Source organism: Rhinolophus sinicus, linkage group LG10, assembly GCF_036562045.2.
Source record: "Rhinolophus sinicus isolate RSC01 linkage group LG10, ASM3656204v1, whole genome shotgun sequence".
In the NCBI taxonomy this organism is placed as follows: Eukaryota; Metazoa; Chordata; class Mammalia; order Chiroptera; family Rhinolophidae; genus Rhinolophus; species Rhinolophus sinicus.
Window position 1 is genome coordinate 104,359,326 of NC_133759.1, and position 13,499 is coordinate 104,372,824.

Consider the following 13,499-nt stretch of genomic DNA (forward strand, 5'->3'; position numbering starts at 1 on the left):
CCCCACGCGGGGCTCAGGTTGGGGGGGCGCTCTGCCCAGCCTCTCACTGGCTCCAAGCTCCCCCAGTGCATTCACAGGTCTTGGGGGGTTTGCCCCGAGGCTGGGGGGTGGGGATGGGGGTGGGGAGAAGTAACCCATTCTCCAGCTTTGTGTTCTTGGCTCCCTCTTTCCTGGTCCTGTCCCCTGTGTCTCTCTTTGTACGTGTTCCTCTGGTTGGCTGACTGCTTCCTATATCTTTCCTTGCTGTTTCCTACCCTTCAAACCAAAGTCTTCAAAGTGAGGCCTTGGATCACTCCCTGGGAGGCCCCGTCAGGGAATAACACTGAAATTAACCAATTCATCCATCAATCAATGTCACTTCTCTGTTCTTCCATCGCTGGCCTGCCACATGTCTGTCCCACTCTGCCTACCTCTGTCTGAATCTTGGTCTGTCTCAGACTAGCTCTGGAGTTACTCTGCCTGTGTTCAAATCCTGGCCCTGCTGTGTGACTCTGGCAAGTAACTAAACTGCACAGTGCCTCGATTTATTCATCTGTAAAATGGGCATAATAGTGCCTACTTCATAGTGTTGTTGTGAGGAGCTAGTGAGACATTCGACGTTCAGACTCTAAGCACAGTGCCTGGCTGAGGGTAAATGCTCAAATAAGTGTTAGCTGTTATTCTTTTTTTTAATTATCATTGTTACTCAATGCATTTAAGAGAAACAGGGAGGCGGGAACAAAAAGATAGCATGTGTTTTTTATAGAAAGGGCTTTCTTGCCAGTTCCTTCTTCTCCTCTCTCTTCTCTTTTCTGCTTTCCTCTCTGGGTGCTAGAGAAGGGTCCTTTGAGCTCCTGGACCCCAGCCACGGGCAGGTGCTGGGCTCCTGCTGTGTGCTGGGCCTGGTGAGACCGTCTCTGTGGGCTTTCCTTTCAGAGGAGCTGGGTTGTGGAGTCCCCCATTTTACACTCACTCCTCCTCGGGTTCATGTAGCCTTTTCTTCCCTCGACCAGATCTGAAGCCGTTTCCGCCTGTCTGGCTGTGGTGTGAGCCTTGGGTGCTCCCATCTCCCAGTATGAGCTCAAAGGTGTCTTTCTCAGAGCGACCCTAGGGACCCCTCCTCTGTCAAGGTGATTTGGAAATGGAGCTGGGAGGGATGCGCCCCGACCTCTGCCTCTGTGGGCTTCTCCACCCATAAACCTCTGCCCCAAGAAAGTAAGGTCACAGCGAAGACCTTCCCTGCCTGCCTTTGGTGTTCACTCACTCGTTCCCCCAGAAAAGGGCTTGGTGTAGGGGATAAGTGAGGGGTAGGGTAGACAGGCTAGGACCAAGACTTCTCGGTTAGCCTGTTTGGGTCTTAACTCCATCACGGTGTGACTTTGGGCCTCCGTTTTCTCACCTGTAAAATGGGGATGATAATGGTTCTAGCCTCTTGGGATTGTGGTAAAGATTAAGGGAGATGATGCATATAAGGTAGTTAGAACAGTGCCCAGCTCATCATGTGCTCTAAAGAAATGTAAGTTATTGATACTTCCTAGAGGAGAGGAACTGAAATAGGCCTTGGAGGTCACCGAGTCCTGGCCCAGAGAGGAACAGGATTTTTGTTACAAGTCAGAATATGTGACTGAGGCTGGGGTTCGGTGGGTGGGAGCTCAGAGTTCTAGGAGTGACCAGGGGAGAGCAGAGTGGCGAAGGGCATTGATTGTGGAATCAGACTGGGTTTGACCTTCTGCCCTGCTTTGACCAGCTGTGTGCCTTGGGGCAAACCCCTTCATCTCCCTGAATCTTGTTTCCTTTAATTCTTAAGTAGTATTACTCACACCTCCCTCAGAAGGCCATTTGTGCTGGTCAAATTTACTGACTGGTCATTTACTGTGAGTCAGGTGTGGGCTACTGCTGGGAATCACAGTGGTGAATAAGCTAGGTCAGGCCCTGCCTCATGGAGCTTACCTGCTGGTGAATAGAGACAGGCAATACAATAGGCAGCAAAGAAGCCAATTTGGAGAAGAGCTCTGAGGACCATGGAGCAGGGCATGGCTGGGTAGTGCCAGATGGGGGAGGCTGGTATGGCATTGGATTGTGTGGCCAGGAGGGCTTCTCTGAGGAGGTGACATTTGAATGGCATCCTAGGAGATGAGAAGGTTCTAGGGGAAGCTCTGGGCGAAGCACTCTGTAGGGAGAGGGACTAGCAAGTGGAAAGGCCCTGAGGCACTAGTGTACTTGGTGTGTAAGAGGAACAGCAAGGAGACTGGTTGGCTGGAAAGCTGTGGGTGAGGGCGGGAGGAGCCTCTTTTGGGCTCCTATAAAGAATCTGGACTTTGAGTGGGTTAGAGATCCCTAGAAGGCTTTTAGCAGGGAAGCGAGGTAATTAATTCTATATTTTCAAAGGATCTCTCTGGCTGATGTGTAGAGAGGAGACTGGTGAGAGGTAAGAGTGACAGAGGGAGGGGGCTGCTGAATTGTGAAGACTGGAGGGGGACACCAGGTTGGGGTGGAAGTCTGAGGAGGAGTGAAGTGTGATAATGTCATCACCTCCTCCTGCCTGGGCTGGGGAACTGAACTGAGCAGAGGTCAGGTGTCCCGCTCTGAGCTCCATCTTGGGGGCTTGGGTCATAGGTTATGGGCGTGGCAGCAGCATCATGCTGAAGACCAGGCAGGCTGCAAGGGGAGGCTGGGGTGGGGTCTCTCTGTCTCTGTGTCTCTCTGTCTGTCTCTGTCTGTCTGTCTGTCTGTCTGTCTCTCTCTGTCTCTTTCTCTCTCATTCTGAGAACTGCTGCTGCTATTACTCCCCAAAGACTTTACATAATTCTGGCCCAGCTCCCTCATTATGTCATGCACTGAGTGGAGTCTAGGTCACTCCATGGCTTGCTGCGGTCGGGGGAGAACAGACTTCTGGCTCCCCTGGCACAGCAGCCAGAGCAGACCCTTCCCACGCTGGAGTGGGGGCAGCTAGGCTTGCGGGGGTGGAGGTGCAGTCCAGCCTCAGCCCCAGGCCCTTTGGGTGGCTCAGGCAACGGCCAGGGCTTCCTGTGGTGGGCTGTGGCTGATGAGTCGTGGAGGGTTGTGCTTTGAGACATGTCTTCCCCGAGCTGGGGGTCCTCCCCTGGAGCTCAGGCCCCAGCAGAAAGAGGCCGGCAGACTTGATGTCAGCCCCTCCTGCCATGTTGCTTCTCTGAACCTCATTTTCCGACACTGTAAAATGGGGAAAAAGACACCCAAGGTTGCGGGGTTGTGTGACTTCAGTGGGCTCACGTGGGAGCCAGATCGGGGGCATAGTAAGAGCTGTTCTGAGGACAGAGGCTCGGGCATGTGCTGCGGAGGGGCAGACAGAGCAGTGTCCCCTTGGAGTCACTTGCGATTGCTTGGGCCCCAGCCCTGTGGCCTTACCTCCTTCCCACAACCTTCCATTCCTAACTCTGTCCTAGACTCCGCCCCCAATCTCAGAGAGAATCAGAAAAGGGTCACATATCCCCCCATCCCTGTCCCTTGCATAGGTAAGGAAACTGAGGCTCCCAGTGGGGTGTGGAGGTCACACAACCCAGGGCGGCAATGTCAGAAATGGAATCAGACCCCATAAGTCCCAGACCAAAGTCTTTTCTGAGGTGTGTGGTGCCTGCAGCTCTGGGGGGTGCTGAGGAGGTTCAGGTCAGAGGGCACCCCTCGGTGAGGTAAGTTCTGCTCCACCTCCACCCTTTTACACACATCTGATTTTTAAAATAATAACGATTAGATTATGGATGATTGCCCCCATTTTACAAGTGAGGAAACTGAGGCCCAAGGTCATATGGTTAAGAAGTGGGGCCAGGGATTCAGAGCCAGATCTGTGTACTCCAAAGCTCTTACTTTCCCTCACACGCTGCCTTCTTCAGAAGCTCCTGGTGTTGGAGACCCTCCTGACCCCCACAGTTCTATTCCAGTAGGGCCTGACCTGTGACAGGAGGCAGAGAGCAAGCTCCAGAGCTGCTGGGATGTTTGGCCCTGGGCTCCCAGGGACTGAGCTTCCAGGGAGAGTTATAAGAAGTTTGAATTAAGGGGAGCAGGGAGGATGGAGTTTGTAACCCCCTATTTCAACATTGGTTAATATTCTTGACTCAGTGTTTACTAGGGATGGGGGAAGGTGGAGAGAAGAATGTTCCCTTCCCCTTGTTTCTAGAATTACGAAATTCTTGTTAGATCTTTAAATTTTATGTAAATTCTTCTTTTTTTCCTTGGAAAGGTGGGGTATCATATTTTAATTAGTAGTGGTGTCAAAGGAGGGCTAGATTAATTATTGGAAATCCTGCATTCCAGATGGTTTTAATTTTCACAGCAGGGCACCAGGGTATATATTTTAAAATTTTTTTATTAAAATCATACCTAGTGTATTTTAGGGGCACTGAGGTCCGCTCTTTGTGGCTCCAAGGATACTGTATTTAGGGCTATGATTTTTGTTATGGAGAAGCAAGTCCCTTGTCACTGAAATTAAAATTTTGTGGGTGAGGGAGGGGCAGGTGCTGGGAAGGAAGCAAAGGGTCAGGGATGGGAGGGTGAGAATGGGGGAGGGAACTCATAGGCAAAGAAGGCAGGGGAGGGAGGAGGGGTTGGCCAGGCGTGGGGATTCAAGACCAGAGAGGAGAGCCAGCTCAGAGTGCATATGGCCTACCAAAGTCACACAGTACCCTACTGGGGAGAAAATGTGGACTGGCAGAGGGACAGGGAGGGGTCTGGACACAGCATGCCTAGTCAAGGGACAGTCACCTTTGCTCATTTGATGTCAGGGCTTTAGAAGATCAGCTGTGGACACCCCCATCCTGAGGGACGATGGATGGTTTAGTGTGAGGTTTCCTGTCCAGGACCAGGGGGTATTGGGTCCTGATGGGACTTCTGGGCTCTTGGGAGTTAGTGGCCTTTCAGCCTTGGTGACCTTGATTGAGGAAAGTGAAATATCCTGATGATGGCCTCCCTTCCCCAGGGGCCTGAACCTCTCCTCCCAGGGCCTTCCACACTTCCCGTGGCAAAGGTCCACACCTTTGGGGGTTGGGGGCACAAGCAGGGTCTGCAGACGTTTGCCCTGGAGGAAGGGCCTCTGACCCTAGATGTCCCCCAAGGCAGGCTGTGTGTGTGCACGTGTACACGTGTGTGCTTGCGTGCATGAGCATGTATGTGTCCATGTGACCTCACCTGCATATGTCTCTGTCCCTTATTCCAGAGACTGTTAGTTCTCTGAGGTTATCTGCATGGCTGTCTGTCCTGCTTTGGGGAATGGAGTAGGTGCTGGGGAAGGTGGGTGATGAGAGGAGGAGAGGACACACTGGTATTTAGCCACAAGGGGCAGAACGCTCCCTGGAGCCATCTGGGTCCCAAGTGGAGTCAAGAGAGGCTGGGGGTGGGGAACAGGTGGCAACAGCTTTCCTCTCCCTGCCTGGGGGGCAGAGTACTCTAATGGGACCTGCAGAGGCCTCCCCCATGCCTGATTGTGGGGCGGTGGGCGTCCAGGGACAGTGACAGGGATCATGTCGCCGAGTCTTTAGATCAAGCCATTGCCCTGGTAAAAAAAAGAATGTCTTGTTCTCTTTCTGCCTTTCGAAGCCCAGCTCCTAGTGGAGACAGACACCTTCGGTAGTCAAGTCCGGATCAAGGGGAAGGAGACGGAATTCTACCTGTGTATGAACCGGAAAGGCAAGCTCGTGGGGAAGGTGAGTGATGTTCTGGAATTCCGGGACTGGGGCGGGTCCCTTCTGGCAGCGCTGGGGAGCTGGCACAGGGTGCCCAGGGCCTTGTCAGCCCCACATGGAAAACAGGCCCAGTGAGTGCGCGTGTGTGAATCCCACTGTGGTCTCTTCCTTTTGCCTCCTTCTTCTTCTCTGTCCCTTTCCCCGCTCCCTGCAGCCTGCCAGGCTGAGGTATCCAAGACAGTGGCGTTGGGGATTATGCAGGGCCCTGATCTCTCCCGGTGGATGTGAAGCTCGGGCTGGCCCAGTAGTGGGAGACCCCTCTGGGGCCTTTGGGGCTCCTGGCCTGCGTGTGCCTTGTGTCTGGGAACAGGGAAGCAGCAGGCCGAGGGCTGGGCTGCAGCACTGTTTTAACAATCGCCAGGCGTTTTCAGTGTGAGCGGCGGTGCCTCCAGAACCTGGCGGGCTCGTCAGCGCTTGGCCTCACGGTTCTAGCGTTTCAGGAAGATTTTATTACTTTGGAATGGGCAAGAGAACTGCATGTAACAAATTAGGGCAGGGGTGGGGGGCGGTGGGTGGGACCCACGTGCCAGGGGCTCTGAGCCCCCACTGATGCTGCTTCTCAGTGTCCCCCCTTTTTCCTGGGTGTGCCTGTTGGTGAAATTCACGCACTCGCTTCCTCTGGGTGTTCCAGTGAGGGGGGTTTCTGGCAGTAGCTCTATGTTGGATCATGCCTGTGTCCCCTGCTCTCTGCAGGGCCCCTGCTCACCCCCATATCCAACTTGGATAGTGGGGGGCTCTACTGGACAGGTGGAGAGCTGTGGGGTGAAGAGTAGACCCCGATTCCAAGGAGGTTGTCATTCGGCTGGGGGGCAAGGCCTTGGCTGATCATTTACCTTATTTATACCTTGTTGGGGGTGGGGAATGACCCCAGTTTCGTTTAAGCCGTGTTTTTGATTTCCTGATCCCCCCACTCTTATCCTTCTTCCCCTGAGCCATACCCCAGTGGCTGGGGAGAGTGTGACAGGCCAGGAACCTGAGCCAGAGTATTGTTGCTTGTTAATAAAAGGGACCACTCACCTCCGTTAATTGAGCACCTACTTTCTGCTAGCCACTGAGCAAAAATGCCCCCAAATAATCCCAGGAGGTGGGTACCACTACCATCCCCATTTCACAGATGTGGACGCTGAGGTGTGGCCACACCGGGGCACTTGTCCCAGGTCCCACACTAGAGCTGGGCTGGAGGCAAAGCCCAGTTTGGAAGGCAAAGATTCCAGTCATGCTGCCCACACCAACTACAGCTTCTCAAAGAGCAAAATAATAGTAATCACATAGTGGGATGACGAGTGGTTTTAATTAGTGATTCACTTTCCGCAGCTGGCGAGGGGTCTGGGGCAGGGGCGGCGGGCAGGCGGCCGGGCGCGGGTCCCCTGGCCTGGCCGTGCGTTTCCTGTGGCGGCGCGGCCCCGCGTCAGGCACTTTGTTCTCCTGCCGGGCTGGGCTGCCTCCCAGGCCCAACCTGCTTGCAGTTGTAAGCTCGGCCTCCCCCCACCTCTTTAAAGGAGGGGCACGCGGCAGCCCGCTGTGCCCAGTGCTTGCGTGCCCCTCCTTCTCGTCTGTGCGGTTCCCGGCATCTTGACCCCAGGAGGGCCGTCCTGGGGTTAAAAGAGCAGCCCCGTCCCCTCGGGCCGCTCCCCGCCGCCGGCCGCCCTGAGCCCGCCGACTGGCCTGGCCGCTGAGTCACTGCTTCCACAGGAGCCGGCTCCGATTTCTGCCCCCTCGCCCTCTCTCCCGTCATTAATATTGGGGACGGTTCAGCTGGCGGCAGGGAGAGGTGAGGCACAGCCCAGGGAGGCCCGCCCCCTTGGTGCAGCTCCCCCAACCCCCCTTCCAGGCTTCTGTCTTCTGGGCTAGCCTGGGGGCCTCCAAGGGCACCCCCAAATCCACCTGTCCCGACTTGCCCAGGGCAAGTCCCCTTGTTGGCCTCTTCCCAGCCCAGCGCCCCTCACTTTCTCTGGCTCCTACAGCTGGAAGCCTTAGGTCCTTGGGTTTCTGTTCTTGAGAGACTCCCTGGCCAGTAGGCCCTAGGCCCTGGGCTGCCCTCCTTCCCTAGGTGCTGCCTCTGTTCTGGCCTCACACCTTCAGGAACTGTTGCCCCAGCTGCTCAGGGCATGAGTGAGTTCCCAGCCTGAGGCTCCACTCCAGGCCTGGCCCCACTGCCCACCCTCACTTTTCTAAATGGCAAAAGTGATCAGGTCTCCCTTGCCCTCCACCCCCAGCCCAGCTGAGAACCAGTCCCTGGGTCCTTAGCACCTACCTGGGGAAAGGCCACACTTCTTGAGGGAGGCTCCCTGGCCTCATGACCCTGCCCTCACTTTCCTTATGCCACAGACACATGGCACTGCCAACCTCCGCTCCCTGGAGGCTTTGTATCTGCTGTACCCTCTGCCAGGACTGCCCTTCCTTCGTCCATTGGCCCTGAGTCCTGGCTCATCCTTCAGCAGCCTCCCTGAGCCCTCAGTGGGTATCCCCACCTGGAAGGCCCGGGCCCTTCACACAGCCCTCTGTTGCTGGTCTGCTCACGTAGGTCATCACTGGCTGTTTTTGGGCTTACATCAGTGGAAGCTCATTGAGGGCTGATTCTGGATCCTTCTATCTGTGCTCTGTGTACTGCCCAAAGGGCTGCAAGGGCACTAAAGAAATAGAACTATGGTGTCTGCTTTCTGAGGATTGACCTTAACCTACAACCAGAATTATACACATCAGTGCCCGGACCTCGCTCTGCCTCAGTGTCCTCACCTGTAAAATGGGAATGATCATGTTGGCACGTAGAGGCACTTAAATGTTAGTTCCCTTCCCCTTTGAAGCCAGGTCATTATGTCACTCCTTCAACAGAGCCTTTTCAGGTGCTCCAGGCCCTTGGCTAGAGCTACCCCACCCCCGTCCCTGCCACATTGGACCAACCATGTGCCAAAGCTGTGCTCTGTGCCCCTGCCTGCTCAGGCAGCCTCCCCTCGGGGAGCAGCTCCTGCGAAAGTAGGTGCTCAAATAATGGAGGCGAGTGGTCCCCTTATTATTAACAAGCAACAATACTCTGGCTCAGGTCCCTGGCCTGTCACACTCTCCCCAGCCACTGGGGTATGGCTCAGGGGAAGAGGGATAAGAGTGGGGGGATCAGGAAATCAAAAACACGGCTTAAACGAAACTGGGGTCATTCCCCACCCCCAACAAGGTATAAATAAGATAAATGATCAGCCAGGGCCTTGCCCCCCAGCCGAACGCCAACCTCCTTGGAATCGGGGTCTACTCTTCACCCCACCCCCCCTCCACCTCTCCAGCAGAGTCCCCCACACACCCATCTGGCCCAGGAGGCAATGCTCCCTTTCATTCCATAAATAGTTGTTGAGCGTGGAGCACTCTGTCCTATGCACTTTTTCCCCATCTCTGGAGACTCAACTCAGATGGGTTTTTCCCTCACCTGCTCCCTCTTGTGTGCTCACTGGTGAGTCCCCTGGGGCAGCAGAGGGCCCCCGACCCTTTCAGAGCAGGGGGGTTTCCTTGCCCCCCACCACATCTTTGTGAAGACTGCTTTGGTGGTAAGCAACTGAAACCCAACTCAAAATGCCTTAAGCAAAAAAGGAATGCTTTTGCCTATGTAACTAAAAATGTCCAGGGGTTATTCTCGTTTCACACAAGACTGGATCCAGGGGCCAAGTGATGTCATCAGGATTCAGTCTTCACATCAAGTAGAAGCAACAGGACTCTAGTTTGGAAAGAAGGAAGATGATCACATTTTAAATCACTGAGTGCTTGGGATGGAGAGTCACTTACTCTCTAAATACTGATCATCGGCCTTGCCTCAGCCTTGAGTGTGCATTGCTCAGGGTTAGCCCCAGCCGCAGGTATTTTTAAATCTCTGCAGGTGCTAGCAGGGTCACAGAGGCCATCGGGAGCAGAGGTGAGGGTCAGGCTCAGGTGTGGCCTGCGCTGGCATCTTTTCCTCTGTGTCTGAGTTCCTCCTAGGGAACTCATGACCACCATAGGCCCCACGACTCCTCCCAGGGGCTCCTGAGCTCTGAGGTGTTGGGATTTTCATTCCGAGGCCCAGCTCCCCAATCCTCTAGTAAAGCCAGCTGTGGATGAGCATGTGTGCCCTTGCATATCCAAGACCTTGCTTCATGCTGATGTGGCTGTGTGGGCCTGGGGAGGGGAGGTGTTTTCATGGGCAGTGCCCGCTCTGCTGTACCCTTTCTCCTTGTGGGTGTGTCTGGAACTGGACAGAGGAGAAGCGAGCTTTGGTGGCAAATTCAAATTCGGTGGCAGGTTAAAATCCTGGCTCTGCTACTTACGAGCTCCATGACCTTGGCCAAGCCCTTTGCCTCTTTGAACTCTGTTTTCTTCTACCAGGTAGAATCTACCTTGGTGAGTGAAGAGGATTAAATGAAATAATGGATGTGGAAATGTCTGGCCTGTGGTTGGCTATTAATAAATGCTGAATGAATGAGACCAAGTGGGCCAGGCAGAGCGCTCCAGCCTTCTGCTCTCTCTGTCGCCTTCTCAGGACATCCCCAGGAGGGGCCTCTCCTAGTTCATGACTGTCTCTGGGACATTAGTAAGGGACCCAGGAGGCAGAGTCTGTTTTCTTTTAGAGGAAAACCCTTTCCTGTGTCACCCCCACCATTTCTATCCCAGCAGAACTTGCATCCATTGAACCACAAATGCTCTGGGCACCGCTGTCTTGGGTAAAGATCTGTGCTGAGCCCTGAGAGCAACTGAGGAGCAGCCCTGACCTCCTGCCGCTCTTGGGCTGATGAGGAGGCAGGCACATATGGAATTGCTCTGTTGGGGGATGAGAGGAGGAATGGGTGCCAAGGGAGTCCAGATGATGGAGTATGTGAGCCCAATAAAGCTTGATTCTTGAATGGAATCTTGAAGGAAGAGGAGGAAATACCCAGGGAGACAGATGGCAGTCAGGGAGGGCTTCCTAGAGGGGGCAGTTACTGAACTGAGCCTTGAAGGATGAAAGCAGTTTTCCAGGCAGGTATTCTGGGTGGGGAAGCAGCATGGTGTAGCCTTTGTTCCATTTGCTCTAACTGTTCTATCAAGACCGGCCAAGGGACCTGGAGGCAGGTTGGATAGGCAGTTTCCAGAATTATCCATGGGGAACCCAGAGTCCAGAGACCACTGCCTTCTACCCCCATTACACATATGCTCTGCCTTCCCTTTCTGCTTACCTTGCCCATGTCTCCCAGACCGTCCTCCCATCCCCACCTCTGCTTGTTCTGCAGCCTCCTCGAAAGATCTCATCCTCCAGAGAATGTTTTCTTACCCTGCCTGTCCCTTTCTGCAAAGTTCAGCACTTTGTCTGCAGAGCCCAAGCTTGCCCTCCGCTCAAAGGTGAACGTTCCTGGAAGCTCCAGCCCGTTTTCCACTTCAAACAAAAGGCTGGAACTTGCACCTCAGTCTCCAGGCACAGCCAGACTGCTGGGCTTCCAACTTGGCTGGGCATCTGCCCGGAACGAGGAGTGGGCCCGGCCTAAATTTGGAGATGTTAGTTGGAAACTCGAGTGCTCCTAATTCAGGCCTTCCAACTTTGTGTGTTTCTCACTCTTCCACATCAAGCAATTCAGCCTTCTCAGGGAGGAGATTCAAAGCCTGCCTCCCAACCACCTTTTGTTGAGATCAGATCCAAGGAAAGAAGCCAGACCGTCCGAACCACCTGGTCTTCAGAAATACTTCAGCAAGTTACTACTGTGTGCCAGGCTCACTTACAAACTTCATTCCTCATTACATTTCTGTGATGCAGGGGTCCTAGTCCCTGTTTGGTAAGGCAAGGAATCCGAGGTTTAGAGAGTGGAATTAGCTCACCTGAGGTCACACCAGGGAGCATTCTAGTTGATTCAGCTTCTGAGTCTGAATCTCGTGCTCCTTGGCTGGCATTGTTTTCCAAGGAGTTCATGAATCTGCTCAGGAGACTTGACTCTCAGAAGCAAGGCACCAGCTTTGGAGTTTGGCCATGCTTTAACTCTTATTTTGGGGAGGCTCTCACCCCTCTTCACACCAAACATTAAATGCACCTTAAGTGTGATCTATATTTAACTATATAACAGTGGAGTTGAGCAGCTGACTTCATGTTAAATTTGTGTACATCGTTTGGACTTCCTTTCTTTTGTGATAGAACACAATCTCAACTGGATTACAGGAAATGAGCTATTATTGGCCCATGTGACAGTGAGGTAACTGGAGCTTCAGATGCAGCTCAGCCCAGAAGCTAAAGGATGTGGCGAGGATTTGGTTTCTGTTATCCTCTTACTCTTGGCTTTGCTTTCTCCCTGCTGGCTTTGTTGTCAGACAGTATTTCCCCTCATGGTGGTAACATGGCTGCATTCACTTCAGCCATACATATTCCCCAAGTTTAAATTGGCCTATGTTTTTATGCATCGCTTACACAAAGGTCTCGAAGAGCACCGATTGGATGGCTCAGGCCACATGTCCAGCCCTGAACCAATCGCAGGAAATGATGTTATGATTGGCTAGGTCTGGGTCACTTGTTCTAGTAGAGTTGAGGTGGAAGCCGCTGGTTACAGGGTGGAGAGTGGGGAAGGGATGAGTTTCTGAATGATATGGGAGTCTGTTACCTAACTGGTCGGTAAGGAAGGATATAGGGGCCAATAGGACAAGTCCACTCCACAGATCCAGGAAGTGAAATTGCTGAGGCCAAAGTTTGGGTCAGGCCCTCTCTACTCTGTTGCCCCAAACCTTGGCCACCTGCCCATGTATCTGTGCCCCTGGTACCCGCCCTTCCACTTCTTACTCCTTCCGCTCTCTTCCCCTACAGCCTGATGGCACCAGTAAGGAGTGTGTGTTCATCGAGAAGGTCCTGGAGAACAACTACACAGCCCTGATGTCAGCCAAGTACTCCGGCTGGTACGTGGGCTTCACCAAGAAGGGACGGCCGAGGAAGGGCCCCAAGACCCGGGAGAACCAGCAGGACGTGCACTTCATGAAGCGCTACCCCAAGGGGCAGGCAGAGCTGCAGAAGCCCTTCAAGTACACCACAGTGACCAAGAGGTCTCGGCGGATCCGCCCCACGCACCCCGGCTAGGCCTCCCCACCGTGCCCCCCAGGTGGCTCTGGCCCACACTCACACTCACAGAGAACTGCATCAGAGGAATATTTTTACATGAAAAATAAGGAAGAAGCTCTATTTTTGTACATTGTGTTTAAAAGAAGACAAAAACTGAACCAAAACTCTTGGGGGAAGGGGAACGATAAGGATTTTATTGTTGACTTGAAACCCCCTATGACAAAAGCCTCACGCAAAGGGACTGTTGTCAACGCACAGGTGCTTGTCTCTCTCTTGGAACAGACAACTCTAAACTTGTCCCCAGAGGAGGACTTGAATGAGGAAAACGACACTCTAAGAAACCAAAGTCCTTTTTCCCAAAGGTTCTGAAAGCAAAAGAAAAAAACACACAAAAAAATGCAAAAAAAACAAAACAAAACAAAAACAAAAACAAAGAAAAAGTAGTACCCACCCCACCCCCCACCCCCAACAAACTCCCCCTCTTTCCCAAGCCCCTGTCCCTGCCCCAAACTCCAACAAAAATCGCTCTCTGGTTTGCAGTCATTTATTTATTGTCTGCTGCAAGCTGTCCTGAGACACCGCGCAGGGAAGGCGTGCCCCTTGGAATTCTCGGCGCCTCGACCTCCGACGACAGACGGCCTCGTCCAATCATGGTGACCCTGCATTGCTCGCAGTTCTGGAGGATGCTGCTATCGACCTTCCGTGACTCACGTGACCTAGCACACCAATGATAAGGGAATATTTTAAAACCAGCTATATTATATATATTATATATATATAAG

The 13,499-nt window shown here is 53.3% G+C and overlaps 1 protein-coding gene across 1 annotated transcript in view; it reads left to right on the forward strand.

The window, feature by feature from the left end:
* The window catches only part of FGF18 (fibroblast growth factor 18), a 33,384-nt gene extending 20,228 nt beyond the window's left edge, over positions 1–13,156 (forward strand). The window contains exons 4-5 of the mRNA XM_019740164.2: positions 5,548–5,654; positions 12,469–13,156. Of these exons, the coding sequence (XP_019595723.1) occupies positions 5,548–5,654; positions 12,469–12,735 (374 nt within the window). The 3' untranslated portion in view covers positions 12,736–13,156. The remainder of the gene's footprint in view (positions 1–5,547; positions 5,655–12,468) is intronic.
* The last annotated feature ends 343 nt before the right edge of the window (positions 13,157–13,499 follow it).